Genomic DNA, 25,634 nt, shown 5'->3' with positions numbered 1-25,634 from the left:
CCCCCGTCTCTTGTTGGAACTCACTTTGCCTAAAGTAGGAGTTGCTGGTTGGGGATGAAATTTGCTCCTCCCATTTGTTACCGTTCTGCTCTCACAGGCGGAATGCGTCCTCTACGCAGCCAGTCCTGACAGATATGAAAAACTAAATGACTTATCATAGACACTCAAAATCCGTTCACTTACATGACAAAAATCCCCTTACAAAAAAAATTTCTGCGTTGTTCCATTCTACATGATCATAGGCCCAGACTTTCATTTTCCCAAGCCAGACAAAAAAGTTCTTTTATTTATTAACAAGGACCTGCCCGGAGGAGCGGCGCACGCGCAAGCCACCCGCCGGCTGTGAAGCTCGGGAGAGGCCAGTGTACACGCTTACCTTGTGCTCTCCAGCTGTAGTGAAGGAGTTTCCTGGCTTGATCTCGGGCCGCCATGGGGAAAGTGAATGTGGCCAAGTTACGTTACATGAGCCGGGATGACTTCAGGGTTCTGACCGCGGTAAGAAGTTTGCTGTTTTTCCCTGCCCCCAGTCCTTTCCCACCGCGCGTTTTTCTCTTCTGCGATTCGGCCGAGAGCTGAGTGCGCTGTAGGCCCTCTGAGGAGACTCAGGCTGGGAATGAGGAAGAGAGGACCCCGACGGTCAGATTGCTCAAAGCCGTTGTTCGGAAGCTTTTGTCTTCCCCCAAACTGATTAAAGTCCTCTCTTCTAATCATTTCCATCCTTTTCTGCTCCCCGACTTGTGCTCCAGAGCTTCACTGGCATCTCAGTGGCCTAGAACGCTTCTCTGACCCTGGGCCTCCGACGCCCACCACCCCCCCCAACCCCGCCCCGAGAAGAGTTGAAGGCTCCTGAGAATTGATAGCACTGAGTTCCTCCCTCACAGATTCCCTCACATAGCTTTTATTCAATTTCATTCTGTCAACACTTACTTGTCTGGTTTTTAGTCACAATTTTGGGATACAAGACGAGGGTAACAGATCATCGAGTAAACGAGTAAATAAATGAGGAAGACAGTATCTGATAATAAGTGTTGTGAAGGTGATAAAGAGGAGAATACAACAGAAACTATTTGCACGTTTGGGCTGGGGAGCATGAATGCCATCTTTAAATTGTGTAGTCAGAGAAGATTGCCAGAGTGAAAGAATCTTGTCTGTTAAGTGTTGTAGCCAAAGTGTTAAGGCCTTTTGAAAAAGTTCCTGTCGTTTGGTAGGTACTGAGTAAATATTTGCCAAATGAAAGAAAGACTGGCAGGGGAGAGGGGGAAATAATAGGAGCTGAATGAGAAGGAGGTAATCCAGTGGCCTTGGAAACAGCTGTACTAAGTGAACAGCTGAGCTAGAAACAGTTTTTGAAGAATGGAAAGGCCAGTGTGGCTGGAGCATAGTGAGCAAGAGGTTGACTGGTTGGAGATGAAATTGGACAAGGTGAGACAGATCATGTGCTGTAGAGCCTTGCAGGCTTGGTAAAGAAATTGGAATATATTCTAAATAATAGGGGAGCCACTGAAGGTTTTAAGCGGGGAAGTGACAAAAACTGATTTTAATAGTGGTAGTCTTATGGCACAAAGATCGACAAAATGTAGATTAGGCATCTCAAGAATAAAACCATGAATTTTTTAGAAGCTGTTATCTTTTGCGTAAATAGGCAATACTTAAAATATCAAATTCAAATTCAGTATGAAATTTAGAAGGCACTCAATTCATCTGCACGTTCTCTAAACACCTACTATCACTTCTGAAAGATACCTTCCTTCTCTGCTTCCTCACCACATTGATTTATTCCTAATGTGGGACAGAAACAGGGGAGTCAAGAAAGAGTATTAGAGGCTAACAAGGGAATGAGTTAAGGTGTGAGATTTTGGTTGGGACATCATAACAGTTCCAGTTTTGTCTTCCAAACCTTTATCTCTGCAATATTTAACTTCTTTTTTGAAGCTCACCAGTAAATGACCTACTTGTTAAATATATTTCGATCTCTGTTGAGTTTTAACCATCCTTGGAATCAGCAGCCATCTTTCCTTGACTCTCTCTTTACTTCTCAGGCACTCCTACATCAATAATCATACTTTGACTGACTGCCCTTACCTTTTAATGTGAACTTCCCCCAAAATTCTGTCCCTCAGCCCTCCTTTGTCTTCCATTATCTCTTGTTTGATGATCACATCCACTTTACAGCTTTATCTGTCACCTCTTTCAAATAATTGACAATTTTACCCTTTAATTATGACTTCATTACTGAGTATAGATAAATCTTTCCAAATTACCTTAAACATCCTCGTTTGAAAGACCTTCCAGAACTTTGAGTTGTGATTAATGTCCTTAGAACATCTCTGTTCATGTATCTCCCTTGTGTAAACACCTTCAGGGGTTTTCAGTTTTCCTTAACAAGAAATCTAAAACTCCTTGATCTACATTTCAAGGCCTTCCATACCTTTCTCAAAAGCGTTTTCAAGCGCCTTTTCACGAATTCTGTTTGCCATCGTGTATGAGGTAGCACTGTCCTAGCTGTTGCTCTGCTTTTATTTTCTTGCCTGTGTGTCATATCCGAATCTTTTGTCTTTCTCTGATATTCTCTGATATTGTGTGTTTTTTTGGTTTTCCTGCATCTGAAAGTCCGCCTCAAGTGCCGCTTCTTTGAAACTGATCCCTCAGCTAGAATTATTTTTGTTCAGCCCTGAGCCACTTCTTTTTTAGCTCTTTCCATTTCTTGTCTTCTAATAAAGTTAGATGTCTAGGTTCTTATTTCCACAATCAGATAATAAATTCCCCAGGGGTAGGGATTATTTTTATATATGTTTAAATCTTCCACCATGGCTGCATATGATACTTTCATAGTAAATAACTTCTCACTGAATATCTGAAATATGTATAGTTTTTAAAGATAAATATTTAGATGTCAACAAATATCTTAGTATTTGCCACATCAGTAACTGTTAAGTACTTGCAATTTTTACTCTTAGTAGAGAGGCAGAATATGAATATTTGTGATTATATAATCAGATTGTGATTAGAAATATGTCTAGAATTACATCTCAGAGTTGGCTGGGTAAGTGCATGGTTAGAGAAATTTGAAGAAGTTAATTACTTAGCAAAGTTTTGGTAGACAACAGCTCTATGTTGATTATGATTACATATGATTCCTTTAATTTCAGGTTGAAATGGGCATGAAGAACCATGAAATAGTTCCATGCAGTTTAGTTGCTTCTATAGCCAGCCTTAAACATGGTGGCTGTAATAAAGTTTTAAGAGAATTAGTGAAACATAAACTCATAGCTTGGGAGCGTACCAAAAGTAAGTATTTATGGCATTATTTGTGATTCTTCATGTATCTGGGTTCCCCCAGAGCAGGCATTTCAAAAAGTGGAAAGTGAAAGTTGCCAAACCAGCAAAGTACTCTTTGTAGACTTGAAAGTGGCATACATTTACCATATTCTATTAGAGCATTGACAGGGCCCACCCAGATCAAAGAGAGTAGAGAAATAGCCTCCATCTCCTGTTAGGAGATTAACAAGTTCTAATTGGCAGAAGAGCAAGTAGGAGAGAATTAATGCCACTATCTTGGGCAAATACATTGTACTGCACTACTCTAAAGTATTAATTCTCAAACCGTCTGCAATGAGGGTTGTTTTTTTTTTTCAACCTATCATGCATCCATACTTTAGTAAAATAACAATAAAAAAGTAATTACTAGAAAAGTGAAATTTAAAAACTGATAAAATACAGGCACAAATTCCTTACTAGAGTTGAAGACAAAATAACTTGGTCTAAGTAATATAAAAATTTCTTAAGGTAACCACTTCATTTCAGTTTCTGTGTCTTATCACAGACTGGTAACAAATATTTAGAGACTGGTCTCAGTCTGTGAGTTACACTTTGAGTAACACTGCTCTAGAGAAAAAAATACAAATTATAAGAAGAAATGCCACACTCTGAAGACTGGGTAAGCTAATCATTCCAACTAAGATTTCTTATGTTTAAATTCCTCTCATGACTTGAACTAATGTGACTTGATTGTACAATGTAAGTAATATACAGTCTTTTTTGTTTTATTTTGTCTAGCTGTCCAGGGCTACCGATTGACAAATGCAGGCTATGATTACCTAGCTTTGAAAACACTTTCTTCTAGACAGGTAGTTGAGTCTGTTGGAAACCAGATGGGTGTTGGCAAAGAATCTGGTAAGTGCTAACAGTACTACTGAAATCATTTTCTTCGCTCTAGTTTCTATTTATATTTCCCCCTGAGAAAGCGTTATTTTTTAATTTTTCCATCTTTTTCAACTGAGCAGTGAATTGAAAAGTTGGTTGGAAACAATATAGATGATGAAATTACCCTTAGGTTAGGTTATTGTTTTTCCTAAGTCTGTCACTGAAAATTCAGTTATAGCAGGAATTAATTTTCTTCTAATGACTGACGTCTTTGGCAAATATTTTTTTTGCTTTTGTTTTATATATGGTAAATGGATATTTGTAATAGTTAAAATGTGTAACACAAAGGAGTATTAGAAGACAGTGAATATTTAAAAGCCACAAGCACGTTTTTCATCATAGAAATATGGTAAACTTAGATATTTGTAAAACACAGAAAAAAGCATTCTAAAATAGCATTGAGCAAATAAGTATTGCAGGAGTGCTATTTAGCACTGTTATATTTATAACACTGTGTGTGTATGTGAGAAATTTATTATGTGAAATGTATAAAATGAGGTAATGAACACCTTTTCTTAGATATGCTGCCTCTTTTTTATGTCCAATTTTTTTATTTTTAAAAAACGGCTTTTTTTTTTTAAGAACTTCACTACATGGAAATGATAAATAGTACAAAAGAAAGTACAATAAAAAGTAAATCTTACTCCTAACCCAGGTCTCAATCTGCTGTTATTACTTCCCAAAGTTGTTACTGTTGAATAATATCTTATATGTCCTTCTAGATATATTTTGTTAGTACATAAGGTACATAAGGTACTGACGATATATGTATATGCATTCACATATCTTTTTAATCACAGGTGAAACCAAATATTACTTAACTATTTTACACCTAGATTTTTTCCACTTGATGCTTTTATATATATATATATATATATTTTATTTTTGAGTAATCTCTACACCCAACCTGGGGCTCCAACTTACAACCCCAAGATCAAGAGTCCTGTGCTTTACTGACTGAGCCAGCCAGGTGCTTCTTGGTGCATTTCTGATATCATTTCATGTTAATAGATGGGTCTTTTTCATAGTTGCAGAGTTTTACCTAGTAAATCAGTAATTGATTTACCAGTCCCAGTTGTTAGGGCATTTATGTTACTTCATCTTGTCTTTTGTAAGTAATGACGTGGTATACATCCTTGTGCACATATCTCTATGCAAATGTGCAAATAAATTCATAAATACAGTCTTAGAAATTTAATTATTAGAGCAAAAGTTATGTACATTTGAAATTTGTAGTACCAGATTTCCCTTCAAAAGTTTACACTAATTTATAATCCTGCCAATGTGAAAGACAGTTTCTTGATGTGTGATAATTAAAATTTCTCATGAATAATTAGGATGTGTTTTAAATATCAAGATTTCAAATAGCAACTATTTTTTGATAATTGCAATACTTATGGGAAGATCTCCATTCTGATTACTATAGGATTATATATATTTTTTTATTTTTAAGATTTTTATTTATTTATTTATTTAACGTAGAGCACAGGCAGGGGGAGCAGCAAAGGGAGAGGGAGAAGCAGGCTCTCCACCAAGTAGGGAGTCCAATGCAGGACCCTAGGGATCACGACCCGAGCTAAAGGCTGACACCTAACTGACTGAGCCACCTAGGCACCCATACAGGATTATATTCTAACAATTGAATATTATTCACTGAAGCAGTTGAAGGATTGAGCTTCATATTGTTGAAAAAGGTATTAAATCACTTATCATATATGTAGGACACTAAGGGACAATGAGATTTTTGCCACTAAATTGAACTTAGTATTGAGCACCTGTGGGAGCAGTAACCTTTGACACACCACATCTCTGTTTTCTTTTGTATCAGATATTAATACATGTCATCTTATTTTGCATTGTATTTAAGAGAAAGAATTTTGCTGAGTAGTAAATATTCCTGGTTATTAGGAAAGAAAATTTGATACAAATAAAATCAAAGTTTGGAAATTACAAATGAACTTTTTGGAATGATAGTATAATAATGATCTTTTCTAAATCTTGGCTCTAGATATTTACATTGTTGCAAATGAAGAGGGGCAGCAATTTGCATTAAAGCTTCACAGATTGGGAAGAACCTCCTTTCGAAATCTGAAAAACAAACGTGATTATCATAAACACAGGCATAACATGTCTTGGCTTTATTTATCTCGTCTCTCTGCCATGAAAGAATTTGCCTATATGAAGGTATTTGGTGAATAATTTTATATTTCTTAACCAAATAATACATGTAGTCGAAAAGATGTAGTGACAGTTATCAGTCTGCTGCCCCTACATCTCTATACCCCTAGTCCCAATTCTTTCGCTTACTTTTAATTATTGCTTTTTTCTGTTATTTGCTTTTCTGGTGACTCTTTTTTTTTCTGATATGAAGGCACTTTTCATTGTTACTAGTGCACATCAAGGCAAAATGGGTTCTACAATACTAATAAAATATTATCTTGTAGTATGAGATAATATTCTACAATATTAACAAATGACCTTAATAATTAATAACCTTAATAATTAATGATGTAATTGCCTCACAAATGTTTGTGTGAATGTATATCTATTCAGTATACATAAATATGCATACATTTGTCTCTAATTGAAAATCCCAGGGAATTACCTATAGTAGTTATCTGTAGAAACCTTAGTGTCTCGGGTAAGTTGACTAGTGTTTTTCCTTCATGTAATAGAAAAGAAATGTTGATTTACAAATATGGATGCATATTAGGAATGGTAAAAATCTTTAGCCTTTAACCTTTCACTTTCAAAATTAAGTTCAGGATAGATTTATTAAATATCTCTCTCTTTTTTTTTTTTAAAGATTTTATTTATTTGAGAGAGATAGAGTGAGAGAGCACAAGCAGGGGGACTGGCAAAGGGAGAGGGAGAGGGAGAAGTAGGCTCCCACTGAGCAGAGAGCCTGACCTGGGGCTCCATCCGAGGACCCAGGGATGATGACCTGATCTGAAGGCAGATGCTTATCCAACTGAACCACCCAAATGCCCCAAGATTTGTTAAATATCTTTAATAACTAAATTAAATATCTTCAATAACATTTAATTAAACAGAAAATAGTATCATATTGTTATTATTCTCCAAAATAATAGTGTTTATTTATTACTACTTATCTTCACTTTTTAAAATTTTGATTTATTAAAAGTCACTCTAGGGGCGCCTGGGTGGCTCAGTGGGTTAAAGCCTCTGCCTTCAGCTCAGATCATGATCCCAGGGTCCTTGGATCAAGCCCCACATCAGGCTGTCTGCTCTGCAGGGAGCCTGCTTCCTCTTCTCTCTCTCTCTGCCTGCCTCTCTGCCTACTTGTGATCTCTATCTGTCAAATAAATAAATAAAATTTTAAAAAAAAAAAGTCACTCTAGGAGCACCAGGCTAGCTAAGTTGAAAGAGCATGCAACTCTTGATCTCAGGGTTGTGAGTTTGAGTCCCATGTTAGGTAAATAGATTACTAAGAATACATACATACATACATACATACATACATACATACATTTAAAAAAAAAAAAAAGGAATCCCTCTAGTATATGACCAGTATATGAAACTCTTAGGAGTGTTGAGTAGGTTATTTTAATTCATGTGCTTAAATTTTTAGTAATCATGGGAGAACTCTCAAGACAATATAAGTGATGCTGATACCGTACATGATAGATGTTTCTTGTCTTATACTGATGGTTTGTAACCAATCATAAACAATCAGTAAGTAGGCAGTTTGGTAAGGATTGTTACACATTTTCCCAAAACTGCACTAGGTGTTTTCTCAGATGTTTATTTGAAGGTACTAGAATAGAACCAGGTTGTGCATAAATATGCTTCTTAAATTTATTCTCTTTTTTCCTAGAGTGTAAAATAGGATTAGGGATACCTTAAAGGATTAAGCCATAGTGCAAGGGCTAGACCACTATGACAATAGTTAAGATTATTATATGCTATTGAGCTGCCAAGGCATGTTCAAAAGTATTTGCATCGGGAGAAAAAAAAAATTATTTAAAGCCAAACAAACAAAAACCTTTGGGGAATGAGAAGTAATTCAGTTCCTCTCACAAAAAAGGTAGGAAGTAAAGAGCTTTCTAAAACTAACCCTGTTAATAGATAATATATTAAATATCAGTTGTATGCCTACCACTGTATTAAGTAGCTGGCATACAGTGGGGTGAAGGTGTGTATACCAAAGAAATAAGTAATGCAGTCAGTGTCTTAAAATTAGGAACACAACACAAATATATATATATATAAAGAATAGTTTAAAAATTAAATTACGTCTTATATTTAGAGAAACTTCTGTAGACTAGAATAGTTGATAACGGAGGTTTCATAAAGTGAGTAGGAGTTGAATAGAGTCATGAAGCATGCATATAATTTGTCTCTAAGGAGAAGATAGTAAGACAGTGTACTTTGCAGAGGAGCCACTATGGGCAAAAACATGAATATGGATGTAAGCCCTGTGTGTACTCCAGAGTGCTTATTAAAAAGAGTACTGGAAAAACTAGGACTGGATAAGTAGATTAAAGAGAGTTTTGACAACCAGGAAAAGTTTTCCAGACTGAAATCAATACATACAACATTGTAGGTTTTCTTAAATGGAACATTGACATAATATTTAAGTTTGGTATTGGTACACAGAGTAAAGGTTAGATATTGTGGCAAAAGCTAGAACCACTGTTGGAGCAAATAGGTGTAAGTAACAAAGGCCTACATTGAAATAGTAGCATTCCAAACTGTAGAGGGCATAAATTTCCCAATTACAACTTATTTCCATGTGAATTTTTAAAGATTTTATTTATTTATTTGAGAGAGAGAGTACAAAGGGAGAATGAAAGGGAGAAACAGACTCCCCACCAAGCAGAGGCAAGCCCGATATGGGACTTGACCCCAGGACCCTGAGGTCACAAACTGAGCCAAAGGCATACACCTAACCAATTGAGGCACCCAGGCACCCTCCATGTGAATTTTTAAGTACACTCCCAATTAGTGACAAAAATTTAACAAAATAAGAAGATATATCCTAAGAGACTGTAGGCTTCTTGGGGACAGACTTTTTAACATTCATTTTTGTAACTCTAACACCATGTATAATATTCAGTAAATGTTCAATTAATGCTTAATTAATTAATGCTTTGTGAAAAAGTGAATTAAGTAAACTGGTTTAAAATTTTGTTTTATGTATAGTTCATTTTTGCTGTGAATAAGCCATACATAAATAAGCGTGTGTTAACTGTAATTTTGTAAAGACTTCTGTGTTTTTTTTCTGGTTGTGAGCCAGTATGTTTGCTTCTATTTTTCCCTAAAAATTAATGACATCTTCATTAGTTTATACCTGTTTTGCTATGTTTCAGGCATTGTATGAGAGGAAATTCCCAGTCCCAAAACCAATTGATTATAATCGCCATGCTGTGGTCATGGAACTCATAAATGGCTATCCTCTGTAAGTATTTATTATTCTGGAAACTATGGATCCTAATAAATAAATATAAGGTTTAGTTTTCAAAATGTATATTAATTAAATGGAATATTTAATAGAGATAAGAAATTAATAGAAAGCTGTAGTCTCATGCAAATTAAAAACTCAGTTTCATTCTAACAGTATGGATTTTGTAATCTCTGTGATTCATTCAACAAGTATTTATTAACAATCTAGTATATACCAAGCACTGTTCTAAGGTATACCAAGGCTCAGCAGTGAACAAAACAAAATCTCTGCCTTCATAGAGCTTATATTCTGTTGGAAGGAGACATGTAATAAATAGCTAATTAAGGAAATGTATGATTATCAGATGGTAGAAAATGCAGTGGATAAAAATAAAGCAGGTAAGGGGGACAAAAAGTACTGATGTAGGTGGAGGAAGCTGCTATTTTCACATAAATGGGCAGGAAGAGTCTCATTGATAAGGTGTTTTTTGAGTACAGTCCTAAAGAAATGAGAGAGAAAACCATATAGCTATCTAAGAGATCCAGAGAGAGGGGACAGCAGCTACATAAATCCTGAGATGGGAGCATGCCTAAATGTTCAAGGACCAGTTGAGAGGCTGGTGTGGCTGGAGTTAAGTGAGTGAGGGCAGAGACTACAAGTGATAAGATCAGAGAGGCTGCTGGGAACTAGATCATTTAGGCTTTAAAGGCCATTGCAGGGAATTTTTAATTTCTTTTTTAATACATTTGATATATAAATATAAACTGTGCAACATGTTGATTTCACACATTTACATATTGCAGTGGCATTGCCAGTGTAGCAATAGTTAGGACAAGGGCTTTTTTATTTTGATTGGGATAGGAAGCAATGGAGGATTTTGGACAAGAGACATGGTGTGACTATTTTAATAGGATTACTGAGGCTATTGTTTTGAGAATAGACTGAAATGAGATAAGGACAGAATTAGGAAGACAAATTAGGTGATTATTGTAATAATCCAGGCAAGAGATAATGGTTGTTTAGATCAGAGTTGTAGATTTTAAGGTGATAAAAAGTGTTCAGATTCTGGATATATTTTTTGGGTAGAGACAACATGATTTGTTTGGGATTGGATATTGATATGAAGGAAGAGGAATGTCAAGGGTAATACCAAGGATTTGGGCCTGAATAACAAATTAATTGGAGGTTCAAAGTTTTCATTTACAGAAATGGGAAAGATTATAGAAAGAGCAGCTTGGAGTTAGAGGGTGAATTAGAATCAGCGGTTCACTGTGGGACTGAGATGTTAAGTTTGAGAAGCCTTAGAGTTCAGAGAAGTCTAGGTTGAGGTCAGTATATATATAGTGTTTAAAGCCATGAGCCTGAATGAGATCACCAAAAATGATTGTAAATAAAAGCTCCTAACAATAACCTTTGAGGAGCGCCAAAATTTAAAGGTCAAGGAAAGATGAAGAACTAGTCAAAAAAAGGACTAAGAGTAACAAATATGGAAAGAGGATAGCCTGAAGAGTTGGTATACCAAGGGTAAAGTGAAGGAAGTATTTCAACAAGGGTGAAGAGTTTAACTGACAGACCAAATAATGACTACTGGACTTAGCAACATGGAAGTCATTTGTAGCTTTGACCAGACTTATTTCTTTGGAACAAGGTGGATGAAAATGTTTGAAATGGGTTCATTAGAATGGGAGGGAAAAAATGAGGAGAAGTTTGGCTGTAATTATCAGAGAAAGTCTATAGTGGACAGAGGATACAGAATTGAGGCAGTCATGGCTTCTTTAAAAAAAAAAAAAAAGTGGGAGCTGTTATGTCTATATGCTGATAGAAATGAAGAAAAAGTTGTTAGGGAATTAATGGAAATATTAATACACATACATGCTTGCTTTCATGAAAATCGTAAATGAATACAAATAACCTATTTTCATACTTTCAGATGTCAGATACACCATGTTGAAGATCCTGCATCAGTATATGATGAAGCTATGGAACTGATCGTCAAACTTGCAAATCATGGACTAATTCATGGAGATTTCAATGAATTTAATCTCATTTTGGATAAAGATGACCACATCACCATGATTGACTTTCCACAGATGGTTTCAACTTCTCATCCCAATGCTGAATGGTATATGCCAAAACTGATTCTGGATATGGGTGTGTTTATGTGTGATGTAATAATTTTTTTCTTAATTTTTCAACATTGTAATACTCTCATTTGGGTCAGTAACTGGTTTGAAACAGCTGATGTTAATGGTCTAAAAAATTGTTGCTTTTCTTTAAGATTTATTTATTTGAGAGAGCGTGCATGTGTGGAGGGAGGGGCGGTGGGAGAGGGAGACAATCCTAGAGCAGATTCCCCGCTGAGCACAGAACCTGACATGGGGCTCAATCCCAGGACCCTGAGATCATGACCTGAGCTAAAATCAAGAGTCAGACACTTAACTGACTGAGCCATCCAGGTGCCCCTAAAATTTAGTTTTTTATTAAAGGATGTCAGACTAGGATAATCCCCCCTATAAGAGAATCTTTCTTATTCAGTGTTTTAGAAGGGGAAAAAAATGCACTTTGATCCTGTTTTTAAAACAGGTCATTAAGTATATACTGTAAATGGGAAATCTGAAGAAACTGCCCGCTTTATAACCCATCAAAAGAATTTCAATTACTTGTATAATCTGACAGACTTTTGAAAGTCAGACTTTCTTAGTCCAAGGACCCTTTATTCATACTTTTAGGTGAAAGCCCAGTTTTTAAAACAGGCCTGCTCAGAAAAAGTAGGGACATTGAGAAGGAAACTGTAGAACCCCATCTTCTCTGCCTTTCCCCTTTTCTCTCTGCTCCATGGTTGCCTCCAAGAGTGTTTCACCAAGCATAATTTGATAATTATGATGGTCTTAATAAAAATTGTGATTTTGGAGTGGACTCGGTTGCCAGAACAAGAATATCTCTCCTCTTTTTTAGTTCTTATTTTATTATTAGGAAAGAATTCATGTAAAACCTCATCCCTGACACAGGACAGAATCACTTTATATACTGTGATAATCTCATTCCTCACATTACTTAACATATAAGCTAGCCAAGCTGCAAAATATGACAGAATATTTTCCCTTGTATTTTATGATGAAACTGATGGTAATCAAGTTAAAGTTGAATATTTTTTTTCTTCCTGTTCCAAATTACAATATGAGAAACTTCTCTTTATTCCTGAAGATAACACTGCTATCACTTAGATAATAGAGATAGTGAATTCTTGGAAAGTAGGAGTTCAAACCAGTTTGTGTTCAGTCAAGATTTTCTTCCTCCTGATCCTCATTAGAAAATGTCTGTACTTACTCTAGAAAAAGAAATGTCCATTAAATATAAACTTAAAGAGTATTCCCAACCAAACAATTACTAATAGATTGTTAGGTGCTTGGGTGGTTAAAATATTTTTGGATGATGACTAATCAGCATTTTTATTATAGGGGATAACATAGTCACAATGAAGGAACATCCAGGAACCACCAGAATTATAGAAGGAAACGATGACAAATCATGGCATTTGAAATGTAGGCTGCATTATTCTATAGGGAAACAGTGTGATTTAACTTGATAGTTAATGGGCAAGTGCTAGGGTATAGAAGTTGTGCTAAGCACCAGAAATTAAGATATAAATTAATAAATAATTAAAATATAAATAACACCTATCTCTGCTTTTGAAGATTTTGAGATTTTATCTAGTTAGATGAGACATAGACATATATAAAAAGATAATTTTTAAATAATTTATTAAGGTTTTTCCCCCTGGTGTCCTAAAAGGAAAGAAGAGTGGCATTATCTTTCTGTTTCCAGACTTCATATTTTTCTAAAATATTAATTAGTTAATATTCAAGCAGGTAGTCAATTCCACAGTACCCTGTTTCTTTATTCTCCCTTATCTAGGAACCTAGAAAATTTAATCTGTTCTCACTACTTTACAGTGGCCTAAAAAGCAACGTGATATTCACAGGTCTTTCTACACTTAGACCAGATTAACATGTCTTCATATCATTATTAATAAGCCACAGTATTATTTATATCTCTTGGCTGTTGTTGCAAATTAGCTAACAGATAATAAAGGTATATAAACATAATTAATAGTCCCCAAACTTTTTCTTAGGTGTCACTAACCTATTTTATCTTTAGCTTTTGCAGTTGATTAGGTTCTCTTGGTATAGCTGATGAGAAGTATGACCAGACAGACTGGAAATTAAAGAGGAAAAGTGGAAACCCACCCCCACACCACAGATCCAGAATCTTCTTTTCTGAAATTCATATACATCTTATCTTCTCTTAGTATGTCTGTTACAGTATGGGAAGATGTTGAGTTTTCTAACTATAGGGACTTAATGCCTTTGACAGTCAAGCTTTTATTTCCTCTTCATTTCTCTGCTTTTAGTTTTAGTTTTTCAAACACACTGGCAACTGAGTTCTTTTATTTTTTTCTCATGAGTAACTCCTTTTTCATACAGTGATTAAGAGTATCATTATTAAGGATATTGTCATTGACTAATAAGGAAAAACATGAGCAACACAGGCTATATATAAAAAATGATTCTTGCTTTTACAGGTATTTTGAAAGAGATGTTAAATGCATTAGAGATTTCTTCATGAAACGTTTCAGCTATGAAAGTGAGCTTTATCCAACTTTTAGTGATATCAGGTTTGTACTCTGCTTTGTTTAAAATGATAAAACTTTAAATAACCTGATTTATTTAGTTCTAAGAGTTTTAACAGTTAGTTTCATTTTAAAAATTTCCAAATAGTGACCTCCAGCACATTATAATTGTGGAGTATCATCATTGTTGAGTATCATTGCTGTCTAATGTATAAATGAAACTTAAAAACTAGAAAATTCCTACCTTTGGTCTACTAAGGCAATGTTACTGGATTTAGGGGAAGAACATACCTAGTTTCTTACAAATTCTCAAACTTTTACTGCAAAGTGCAGCTTAATAGTGAATAACCCATTTTTAAGGAAGCAAGTGAAGTGTTCTTTGGGGTTTATGTTTTCCTTTGTTCAGAAGAGAAGCTATATTTAATTGATTTATGGAACATTAATTATATGTAAATTCTTAAAGCAAAATTTCCCTATTTATTTTATATACTTACTTAATATACAGTTTTCTGATTTGGGATGATTGACATAACTTAAAAGAAGAAATCTTTAGCCCCTTTTGAAAGTGAATTTATTAAATAAATATCAACTGATGTTAATACTTTCTACTAGTAATTGTTGCTTTCCATAGTCACTTTATTCTTACATGACAATAAGCCTGTATCTTTTACATTTGAATACTTAACTAAGTATTAGATTTTAGGGAAAGAATAATCTTTAAAGCATACAAACTACTAAACTCATTTGAGGATTATATTTTGTCATAATAATAAATACCCATGTCAGGTACATTTTTTTTCCTATTACTTAAGCAGTCATTCTTTTTTCCTAGGAGGGAAGACTCTCTTGATGTAGAGGTTTCTGCCAGTGGCTACACAAAGGAAATGCAAACAGATGATGAACTGCTTCATCCAGTAGGTCCAGATGATAAAATTACTGAAACAGAAGACGAGTCTGAATTCTCACATTCTGATGAAGAGATGTTAGAAAAAGCAAAGGTTTATAGTTTAGAAAATCATAGTGATCGAAACTCTACAGATGAAACAGCTGACTGCTGTTGCATATCATCTGGAGATCTTGAGCAAATAAAGGAAGATGATTTGTCAGATGAGAGTGCTGATGCACACAATTTTGAAATACCTGAATTTAGTCAAGCTTTAGAAGAAATAGAAGAGCAGGTTGTTAACAACAGTTCTGTAACTGAGTGTTCTGAGGAGAAAAACAAAACTGAAAATGATACCAGCCAAAATGGTAAAGCAGGTCAAGGAGGAATCTGCATGGGCTATGAAGAATATGAAGATGTATGCCCTCATCTGATTGCCTTGTCGTCATTAAACAAAGAAATCAGGCCTTTCAGGTATAGATGTCTGTGGATTGATTTTTTTTTTTTAACACTTTAATGTGGAGACCTATACTTTCTTCAGGGCTGGTAGATGAGTGGGTGTGTTTGTTTATTTTTTTCCCAAATGTTGTAGCAGAGTTATATTCTTCCCCCTTACGTGTAAATATGAAAGCAAATAACCTTTTGTTGTTAAAATTCACATTACCCTTTACAACCTATTATGTCAGTTTTAAGCAGTTCTGCCTTAAAAATGCAAACCAATTACATTAAAAGAATTATTTACAAACATTTGATAAATTGATCTTTTTTAAAAGATTTTATTTAATTCTTCCCCATTACGTGTAAATAATGAAAGCAAATAACCTTTTGTTGTTAAAATTCACATTACCCTTTGCAACCTATTATGTCAGTTTTAAGCAGTTCTGCCTTAAAATGCAAACCAATTAATTAAAAGAATTATTTACAAATAGTTGATAAATTGATCTTTTTTTTTAAGATTTTATTTATTTGACAGAGCAAGATCACAAGTAGGCAGAGAGGCAGGCAGAGAGAAGGGGGGAAGCAGGCCCTCCGCCAAGCAGAGAGCCCAATACGTTACTCAATCCCAGGACCCCGAGATCATGACCTGAGCCGAAGGCAGAGGCTTAACCCACCAAGCCACCCAGGCTCCTCAAATTGATCTTGATAAATAGAACAAGTTGTAGATGGATGAATGTTCAGATATTTTTGTGATTTTACATCTAATGTATGTTTGATTTATGTGTAGTCCAATAAATATGCAGTAAATGTGCTCTCTTCCTAAAATACCTACTTATAGTGAATTTTCTCTGGTACTTTGAATCCTGTATCCTTATTTGCTCATTTACAGTTAAGATTATATAATGTTACTATGTTATTTTTCTTGTAAGAGTTTTTTTCTTGCAAATATTAATACTAGCAAAAGATATAAAAGATTTAATTTCTAGACTTGGAATAGTTTATCCAGAATCAAATAACTATAGTTCAATGAAATGGAGTTTTTTTTTTTAATTATTTTTATTAACATATAATGTATTATTTGCTACAGGTCTGTGAATCGTCAGGCTTACACACTTCACTCACTCACCATATCACATACCCTCCCCAATGTCCATAACCCAACCACCGTCTCCACATCCCCCTCCCTCCAGCAACCCTCAGTTTGTTTTGTGAGATTAAGAGTCTCTTATGGTTTGTTTCCCTCCCAATCCCAATTTGTTTCATTTTATCCTTCCCTACTCCCCAGACCCCCAACTCTGCCTTTCAAGTTCCTCATATCGTATGATATGAGGGAGATTGTATGATAATTATCTTTCTCTGATTGACTTATTTCACTCAGCATAATACCCTCTAGTTCTATCCATGTCGTTGCAAATGGCAAGATTTCATTTCTTTTGATGGCTGCATAGTATTCCATTTGTGTGTGTGTGTGTGTGTGTGTGTGTGTGTGTGTGACATCTTTATCCTGAAATGGAGTTTTATTCAAAATAGTAATATGACAAAATTAAATTAATAGTACACTTATTAGGCATTTCTCAGTACATGTTCAGGCTTACTTGCTAAGACTGTCTTAATCTTTAGTTTTATTGTGAAGCAAAACACAAAAATTTTGTGCCTTTTTTGTATAACCATATCCAGAATCTCAGGGCTATTACCACTCAAATAGTAAGCTTGTAAAATTAAATTAAAATCAAGGGTGGCAGTGGCTGAGGAGTTTGAGTAAGTAATAGAAGAAAATCTACATAGGTTAAATAGTTTTAGTATGGAGTAATTTGTTCTCTTTGAACACATGTTGGGCAAAATTTTTATTATTCAGAATGGAAACAAGATAACATTTTGATGAAAAATACTGTTAGGGGTTAATGTTATCTGAGTTTCTTATACCTTGTATACATAAAAACTTTGAGCATATGTAAAACAAGTTATTTTCCATCATTTTTTCTGCCTTAACAGGGCAGACTACAAGAGTACTCTCTGTGCCCTCAGTTGTTGTCTAGGAGATGGCAGGAAAGTTTTACAAGGATTTACGTTGTAAGAGGCAGATATGCGTCAAGTTCAGTGAAAGAAAAGGAGATGATTAGTGGGAAAGATATGAATTGTGGGGACGTGATAACAAATTCGATGGCTGAAACATTCTATCATTTTGCAATTTTGATAGTGACTATTTGAATGCTGAAAAATGAAGTGTTAATAAATTGGGCTGAATTGTGGATAGTTTTACCTACACAGAAATTTTAAATATAATGTTCTTTCTGGCATGTGTGTTTTTTAAGTTTTACTATATTGTAGGAATACTATAAGTTAATTGCCATAATTAAATAAAAAATTAACTGGAAAATTTGTGACTTTCTTTTAATTTTAGAGATGAAGAAAATACAGAAGATATTAAACAGTGCAGAACAAGAACTCTGAGCATTACTTCTGCGGGCAGTGTTTTAAGCTGTTCAACAATTCCTCCGGTAACTATTCAGCATTTTCCAAATGTTGATTAGGTCATAACCTAACCTAATGGACAGATTGTAGACACTCATATATATGGTCCAGTCTTTGCAGTTTAATAATGAGGAAATTGAGGCCCAGTTGGTTACATGACTTTGCTCAGGGTTACCCAGTGACAGCAATGCAGCTAATTTCACTAGCTAGTTCTTTAATTTTGAAGGAGAAAAATGGGTGATTTAAAAATGTTGGTTATCTTAACTTTTTGTTACACATTTAGCAGCTGTGTTCAAAACAATTTCTTAAGGGGCATTTTCTGTGCAGGAGAGTGAACACAAATAGTCCAGCTTCTGAGGAGCTTTACTGCCTGCCATCCTTCTCTGCAGGGTACCCTGTAGGAAGTTTATTTCCTTAGTCAATTTTTTTTTTTAAGATTTTATTTATTTATTTGACAGAGATCACAAGTAGGCAGAGAGGCAGGCAGGTGGGGGCGGGAAGCAGGCTCCCTGCTGAGCAGAGAGCCCGATGCGGGGCTCAATCCCAGGACCCTGGGATCATGACCTGAGCCGAAGGCAAAGGCTTTAACCCACTGAGCCACCCAGGCACCCCTCCTTAGTCAATTTTTAGGGAAAGAAATAAAATTATGTTATTGGTGTATATTCCTAATGCTTAAAGGCATGAAGTTAAATACCATTGAAACCAGTTTTTAGTGATAACTTAAAATGAACAAAAGAAAATCAGTTTAGAAGTTAGAAAGGGGGGGGCACCTGAGTGGCTCAGTGGGTTAAGCCTCTGCCTTTGGCTCAGGTCATGATCCCAGGGTCCTGGGATCCAGCCCCACGTCAGGCTCTCTGCTCCGCGGGGAGTTTGTTTCCTCCTCTCTCTCTGCCTGCCTCTCTGCCTACTTGTGAGCTCTGTCTGTCAAATAAATAAAGAAAATCTTTAAAAAAAAAAAAAAAGTTAAAAAAATAAAAAGAAGTTAGAAAGGGGGAAATAAAATTATGTGGAATGTGAATTCAAAATAAAAGAACTTTGTTTTTACAGAACTTCTGATTTCCAAGTTCATATATTTTGCCAGGAAGTTAAAATGTATGTCCTATGGCTATAATATGAGATATTTACAAAATTAAATCAGAATTATCAAAGACAAGCCCAGGGGCGCCTAGGTGGCTCAGTGGGTTAAAGCCTCTGTCTTCAGCTCAGGTCATGATCCCAGGGTCCTGGGATCAAGCTCCGCATCCGGCTCTCTGCTCAGCAGGGAGCCTGCTTCCTCCTCTCTCTCTGCCTACCTCTTTGCCTACTTGTGATCTCTGTCTGTCAAATAAATAAATAAAATCTTTAAAAAAAAAAAAAGATAAGCTAAAAATAACATTCTATATTTTATAACATAGCACACTTTTAATGGTTATAAGAACTTTACTTGATAGAAACATTTAGAGCTTGTCAGCCTAAAATAAAAGTGTGTAATTCTGTAAATGTATTGATTTTTATATATATCAAATATATATTTAGTATATTAAAATATATATATTATATTTAATAAATTTATATTTGATATATATTAAATATAAAAAATATAAAAATATATTTGATATATATATATATTTTATACATATATATGCATATAAATGTATTTACTCTTTATTGTTGGCCTTATAATTTACCTGATATTCTGGATGTAAAATTTAAATCTATGAAATTTTTGAGACACATATTAATTATATTAAAAAACAAAAGTCTTCCTTTAAGTATTAGCAGCCTGTATTTATTAAGAATTCTCACACTTTTTAGGGGTGCCTGAGTGGCACCATCAGTTGAGTGTCTGACCTTTGGTTTCAGCTCAGGTGTTGATCTGAGTCCTGAGATCAAGTCCCAGGCCCCAGTCAGGCTCTTACTCAGTCTTATGTTTAAGGCTCTCCCACTCTCTCTACCCCTCCTCTCTCTCTTTCAAGTAAATAAATAAATCTTTTAAAAAGGAAAAGAATTTCTCATACTCTTTGATTGTCTATTCACCCTTGGCTTTGATATTTTCTATACTTAATGAGTTTTTTTTTACCCTTTTTTCTTTGATTTCTCAGATTGAAAACAAATGCTTTTATGTAATTACAGTGGTGTAAAACCAGCAATTGCATATAAAGTTTAGATTACTAATTAATGCTACTTTCTTAAATTCTAAGTTATGCTGTCTTCTGTATACAAAAATGATGACACTAACATTATCTTTAGGTTGTTTTGACTTTATCCCATTTCCCTTATAGCTAACGGGAACTTAAAGGTTAAAATGGGGTCAAACCAGAATGAATTGCATTATAAAATACAAATTTGCCTTCTAAAGAGAAAAAATATCTCTTAAGCCTAGTTTGATCAAAAAGTTTCATGTAGTCATTGGAAACAAATTGATCATCTTAATTCTTCTTTCTTTTGGAAGTTTGGTCACACTGTTTTCCTTGAGGTCACATTTTATTTTGTTAAAAGATCAGGAGAAAACAATGTTTGTTACCTCTCTCTCTCTCTCTCTCTCTCTCTCTCTCTCTCTCTCTTTTAAGATTTTATTTATTTACTTGACAAGGAGAGAGACAGCAAGAGTGGGAACAGAAGCAGGGGGTGTGGGAGAGGGAGAAGCAGGCCTCCTGCTGAGCAGGGAGCTGGATGCGGGACTTGATGCCAGGCTCCATCGCAGACCCTGGGATCATGACCTGAGCTAAAGGCAGACACTTAATGACTGAGCCACCCAGCCTCAGTAACCCCTTTTGTTACCTCTCTTAATTTGATGATTATTGTTTCACTATCTGGTAAAAGATTTTCTCTGTGCTCTTTGAAACTGTAATTGTAAGATCTGTTTTCTTCATATAAATACTTTTATAGTACTCTGTTTATAAGCAGTTGCCACCTCTTAACCCTGTTCTTCCTAATATGTAACAAATTCTAATTAAACATTAAGGTATGTAGCTTTTTAATAAATATATATGGCCAACAATAACAAAACAAACAATGGAATCAACAAAGTGCATGATTTTTGTTAATTTTTTAATGTACTCTAATAATACACAAGTATTTTATTTTGTGTTTCTTCATTTTAAAAAATATGTAGTAAGCGAGATTTTTCTCTCCCTTTTTTAACATGAAAAATTAACCTTGTAGGATTCATAAATTATTCCAGATTAGGAGTAGGTGCATGCATAGTAATCTGTTATTTCCTTAGTTTCTTCAGCTTCATGGTATGATTATCCTATGGTCTCATCAAAGTAAAAAACCAAGGGAAAATTCAAGCAGAACATTTAGAAAAGAAATTGATTTTTCTTTCTTGGCAATATTCTAGAGACCTCTGTGAACTCTTGTAGTTTAAATGTGGTTCATGTTCTACTATTGTCTTCCTGGGACTCTTAGTTTCCTATTTATTGGTTGCCTTCTTTCCTGTTCCATCTCTTTCTCTTACCTAGTGTACTTCTTTATTTGGCAGTACAGATTCCAGTAATTACATGAGTGAATGGGAGGGTCGTACTTTATTACTTAAAATGTCTTACCCTGTTCTAACACTTGATTGGGAGCTTAAGTGTTTGAGTTCTGGTTTGGGAATTATTTTCCTTCAGAATTCTGAAGGTATTGCTGTTTTGTCCTTGTTGTAGTTAAGAAGATGCTTTTCTAATTCAGGATTCTGGTCTTCTGTTGGGGTGAGGAGGTTATGGTAGTTTGCTAGTCTCCCTAGGGTATCGAAGAGTCCTGGGGGCCAGTCACACTTATTCTAAACTTTCAGCCAATCCTACAGCTTTCAGTTCTGAAACTTTGGGATACCAGTTCCTTCTAAGTCTCCTGCCTTACTGGTTTGGGTGACTACATCTCAAGGGGTTTTCTGCAGGGACTTGAATTCTGATTCTTCCATCTGTTTCTATCCTTTATTCTCTTGCCTTTTTTCCCATTGAGAATCATTAAGACTAAAATTAAGAAGGATAACTTGTTAAAGCCTGTTGATTGAGTATAGTGTCCTTAACTGTGTTAAATAATGCAAAGTCTCCATTTAACTAACCTGGTCCAAAGTTTTATAGTACACATATACAACCCAAGAAACAGTCTATTAGGCAGACTAATTCTTCTAGCCCCTTTTTACCTGTTATGCTTTAATTTTTTAACTTGACAGATATCTAATAAATTTTTTTTGTGCCTAGCATAGGGTGAGGCATATTAAAAAGAGATTCTTGCTTCAACCATTGCAGTATCTCTTTTTTAGAAAATAAGTTGGATGATACAAGGTTATATACAATTAAATAACAGGCAGTAGTGCTTCAGATGAAGAAAAGGTTATTGGGAACAGAATATTCAAACTTTTTATTCATATTGTAAGTGACACTAGGAACCTGAGTCTTAACAAGAAATCATTTGAATTTATATTGAGAAATTATTCTACATTTCCCAGGAATTGTATAAAGACTTTTTCATGTAAATGCTGCCATCAGGTCATCCCTATACCTGAAGTTAGAAAGACTCTTGGATACATTTTAACCAGTTGTGAATGCTTTCCAACATACTTTTCTACTGCAGCGCCATTTCTACTTTTATCTTGAACACGGAGAAACAGTTTTTATCCTGGGTTTTTTGGTTTTCCATTTTTGGTTTCAGTTTTCCTGATGGACACTAGGTGGCACTATGGAGATTTGTTAGTCAAAGAATTGTGTACTACTTTTTGCTATAATCTGTATTTCTGTTAGTAATTTAATTTCTCCTATTTTGTAACCATTAGTTTGTGTTTATTTTATTGTTGGTTCATATAGGACTGTCAGTATTTGGAATTCAAGAAATTCATGCTCTTAATAAATTTTAAAAAATATTAGCAATGTAAATCTTTGTTTTATTGAATATTTACTCCTTATCAAAGTGGTCAATTATCAGTAATACTAACTCATGAAATCTTTCCAGGAAATGGTGAAACAGAAGGTGAAACGTCAGTTGACGAAACAGCAAAAATCAGCTATTAGACGTCGATTGCAAAAAGGAGAAGCAAATATATTTACAAAACAACGAAGAGAAAACATGCAAAATATTAAGTCAAGCTTAGAAGCAGCCAACTTTTGGGGAGAGTAATATATTTAAAATCTTAAATATTTTTCAGAAAGTTATTAGGATCCCCTTTGAAGCCACCTGTAGTCTCTTCTAGACCAAGACAGATAAATAGATAAATAAACTCTCTTTCTCCTATTAATTTGATTCATTTAGTACGTGTCTTCCAAAGAATAATTATAGTAATTCTACTAAAGCAATCTAATTCTTCCAAGTATTTTAGGTGACTGGTTAATCTGCCAAAATTTGTTTTTCAAAATAATCTTTATTAGGAATATCTGGGTATTTAAAAAAAAAAAACACTATTTTTGTTGTTTTTTGTTCTACTACTTTGTGGGTTGTTTTGAGGACTACATAAGGTAACACACAGAAAGCACTTAGAACAATGCCTGGCACTTTATAAACATTCCTTAAAGTGTAGCTATTAAAATGAAATTGTAACGATGTTTATCTTTCTGCTGTTCTAATGATTTGGTTGCATTCCATTTAACCACTAGAAGAATTTAATCTATTTTTTTTTAGTTTCCAGTATTAAGGATCAGCCACATAATGCATAATTTTATTTTCTGCTTTTTAAATTGGTAATGCGGTCATGAGAACAAAAAGTTGCCATGGTCTCACCACAGTTTCCACATTTGCCAGTTTTTATGCAGGCCTAAGCAGAAGAGTTAGGTGTGTGAGGAGGTAGACAGGATGAGGAATGAAAACTTAGCTGGGTGGGTCCTAAACATTAAAGAATATTTGACATTAGCAAATACTTAGCACAGGAAAGAAAGAAAATACATAAGACATGGTTCCTCCCTCAAAGACTTTATGATCCACTGAGATGTGAAGATGAGTGCTAAAGTGTGTGTACCTGATGATGAATTCAAGTCTCCAAAGTGTATCTAACCTGATGATGAATTCAAGTCTCCTCAACATTGCCCAGTGGACCAAAAGGGGCATCGCCTATGGTGAAAAATGGCCACTAGATGGCAGTGTCACTCCATAGTCACCTGGCCAACTATCCTAAAATTACTTGGATCTGTGATAAAAATAATGGATTTATTTCCAAGAATGATAAAGACAGCAGATTCCCTTTCACCTTTGCAAAATTCATTCTACTATTTGCAAGACGTATCATCTAATAAATTACCTTTAATAATGGAGATGCAAGAAAATGTCTAATTCAATTCCTCTAAAAATTAACTTACACTAATTTTGGAAGTGTTTACCTAGCTTTGAATTTTAGGTGTGCCTTTAAAGCATTTACTAAATAAACCTATTTTAAAGCATTTTAATAGCATAAAATGGTGTTGAAGACAGCTTAATAGAACCATAGAATATTTCTCTTGTAATACATACTATAGTTAGAATGTCAAAGGGAAACTGGGAATAAAACTATATGACTTCACCCTCAGTTTTACTGAGTTGATGGAGTCTACTTTTGGGTACCTACTACATAAAAAACATGCTGCTACTTAAGGAACATCGAAGGCAAGTAAACATAGCTCTTAATAGCCTGAGATTTCCTGTGGTTTTCAGAACAAATTAGTCAAATGCACAAATCTAAACAAATGACCCAGTGTGTAATCACGGCAATTTCTAAAAGATGTTTTTGAGTAGCCATCAATTAGAAGTCAGTTTGCCTTATCAGCATGTAACCCTCATGTTTTAAAACACCCATACTGAATAGTGAGCAAAAATAAAATAGAAGTGCACTGCTAATACAGTCGAGACATGTACTATGATTGCTATTAAAACACTTTTGAGTCTGGGAGTTCCAAATTTAAATACTGGTTCTACCATTTCCCAAACTTAAAGTGCCTTCTGTAGCCTGTCTAACCTCACTTTTTTGATTTGTGAAACAAGGACGTTTAATAGTGCCTGTCTTAGAGTTATTGTAAAAATTAAATAACACCTGTAAGGAGTGTAGCACAGTGCCTGATAACGTGCTGTATGTTAAGAAGTACTGCTCAAATGATTTCAGGTTACCAAAAAAAGGATTCCTGAGGAATCTTCCCTATTTCCAAGGTCATTGAATTTTAACCATGAACCTTTCAGTGTTGTTTTATCTAGATGCACAAATGCATTGCTTGTAGGCTTTCATCCTCTACTTGTTACTCCTATTAAATAAGTTTTTCCTACATGATAATGCAGTTTATACTTGTTTTAAATAACTGACATTGTTAGCCATTGGTCTGTTCTTTGGTTCATAGCTGGATGGCTGTCTTTAAAAAGCTTTCTCCAGAACCCTGTAGATCTTTACAGGGTACTAAGCAGAAGATAATCCCTCTTTTAGTCATGTACGCAATAAATTTTAAGAAAAAAATGAAGAGTTACCTAATTAAAGAACTTTCCACGTAAACCTGCTGCCTTAGAAGTTTATCAGACACTTCCACAATGTGGAGGGATGAGTTCATCAGGTTCTCAGGGAAAGCACTACCCTGAGATATAGATATTTTCAAGTCACATGCAATATTCTGGGTGGTTAAGGTTCACCATCTCCACTCTTCTTCATCTCTCTTCAGAACATCTCCATAGAGAGCATCAGACCATATCTTAGT

The 25,634-nt window shown here is 34.8% G+C and overlaps 1 protein-coding gene across 2 annotated transcripts; it reads left to right on the top strand.

The window, feature by feature from the left end:
• Positions 1 to 304: 304 nt before the first annotated feature.
• On the top strand, positions 305 to 25,634 carry LOC111148366 (RIO kinase 2). Of its 2 annotated transcripts, XM_022504865.1 has the most exons (11): positions 323 to 495; positions 3,150 to 3,288; positions 4,057 to 4,173; positions 6,212 to 6,387; positions 9,537 to 9,625; positions 11,541 to 11,732; positions 14,193 to 14,285; positions 15,073 to 15,597; positions 17,963 to 18,059; positions 22,948 to 23,108; positions 25,599 to 25,634. In XM_022504865.1, the coding sequence occupies exons 1-11, from the start codon at positions 430 to 432 to the stop codon at positions 25,609 to 25,611; spliced, it is 1,668 nt and encodes a 555-aa protein (XP_022360573.1). In that variant the 5' UTR covers positions 323 to 429; the 3' UTR covers positions 25,612 to 25,634. The 2 variants fall into 2 exon arrangements, with proteins under 2 accessions (XP_022360574.1, XP_022360573.1); XM_022504866.1 differs by lacking the exon at positions 25,599 to 25,634 and having other exon boundaries at positions 305 to 495; positions 22,948 to 23,376.

This window comes from Enhydra lutris, unplaced genomic scaffold (assembly GCF_002288905.1).
Source record: "Enhydra lutris kenyoni isolate GAN:26980312 unplaced genomic scaffold, ASM228890v2 scaffoldscaffold19, whole genome shotgun sequence".
NCBI classification, from domain to species: domain Eukaryota; kingdom Metazoa; phylum Chordata; class Mammalia; order Carnivora; family Mustelidae; genus Enhydra; species Enhydra lutris.
The sequence above is the reverse complement of the archived record's forward strand: the minus strand, read 5'-3'. Positions and strand labels throughout refer to the sequence as shown.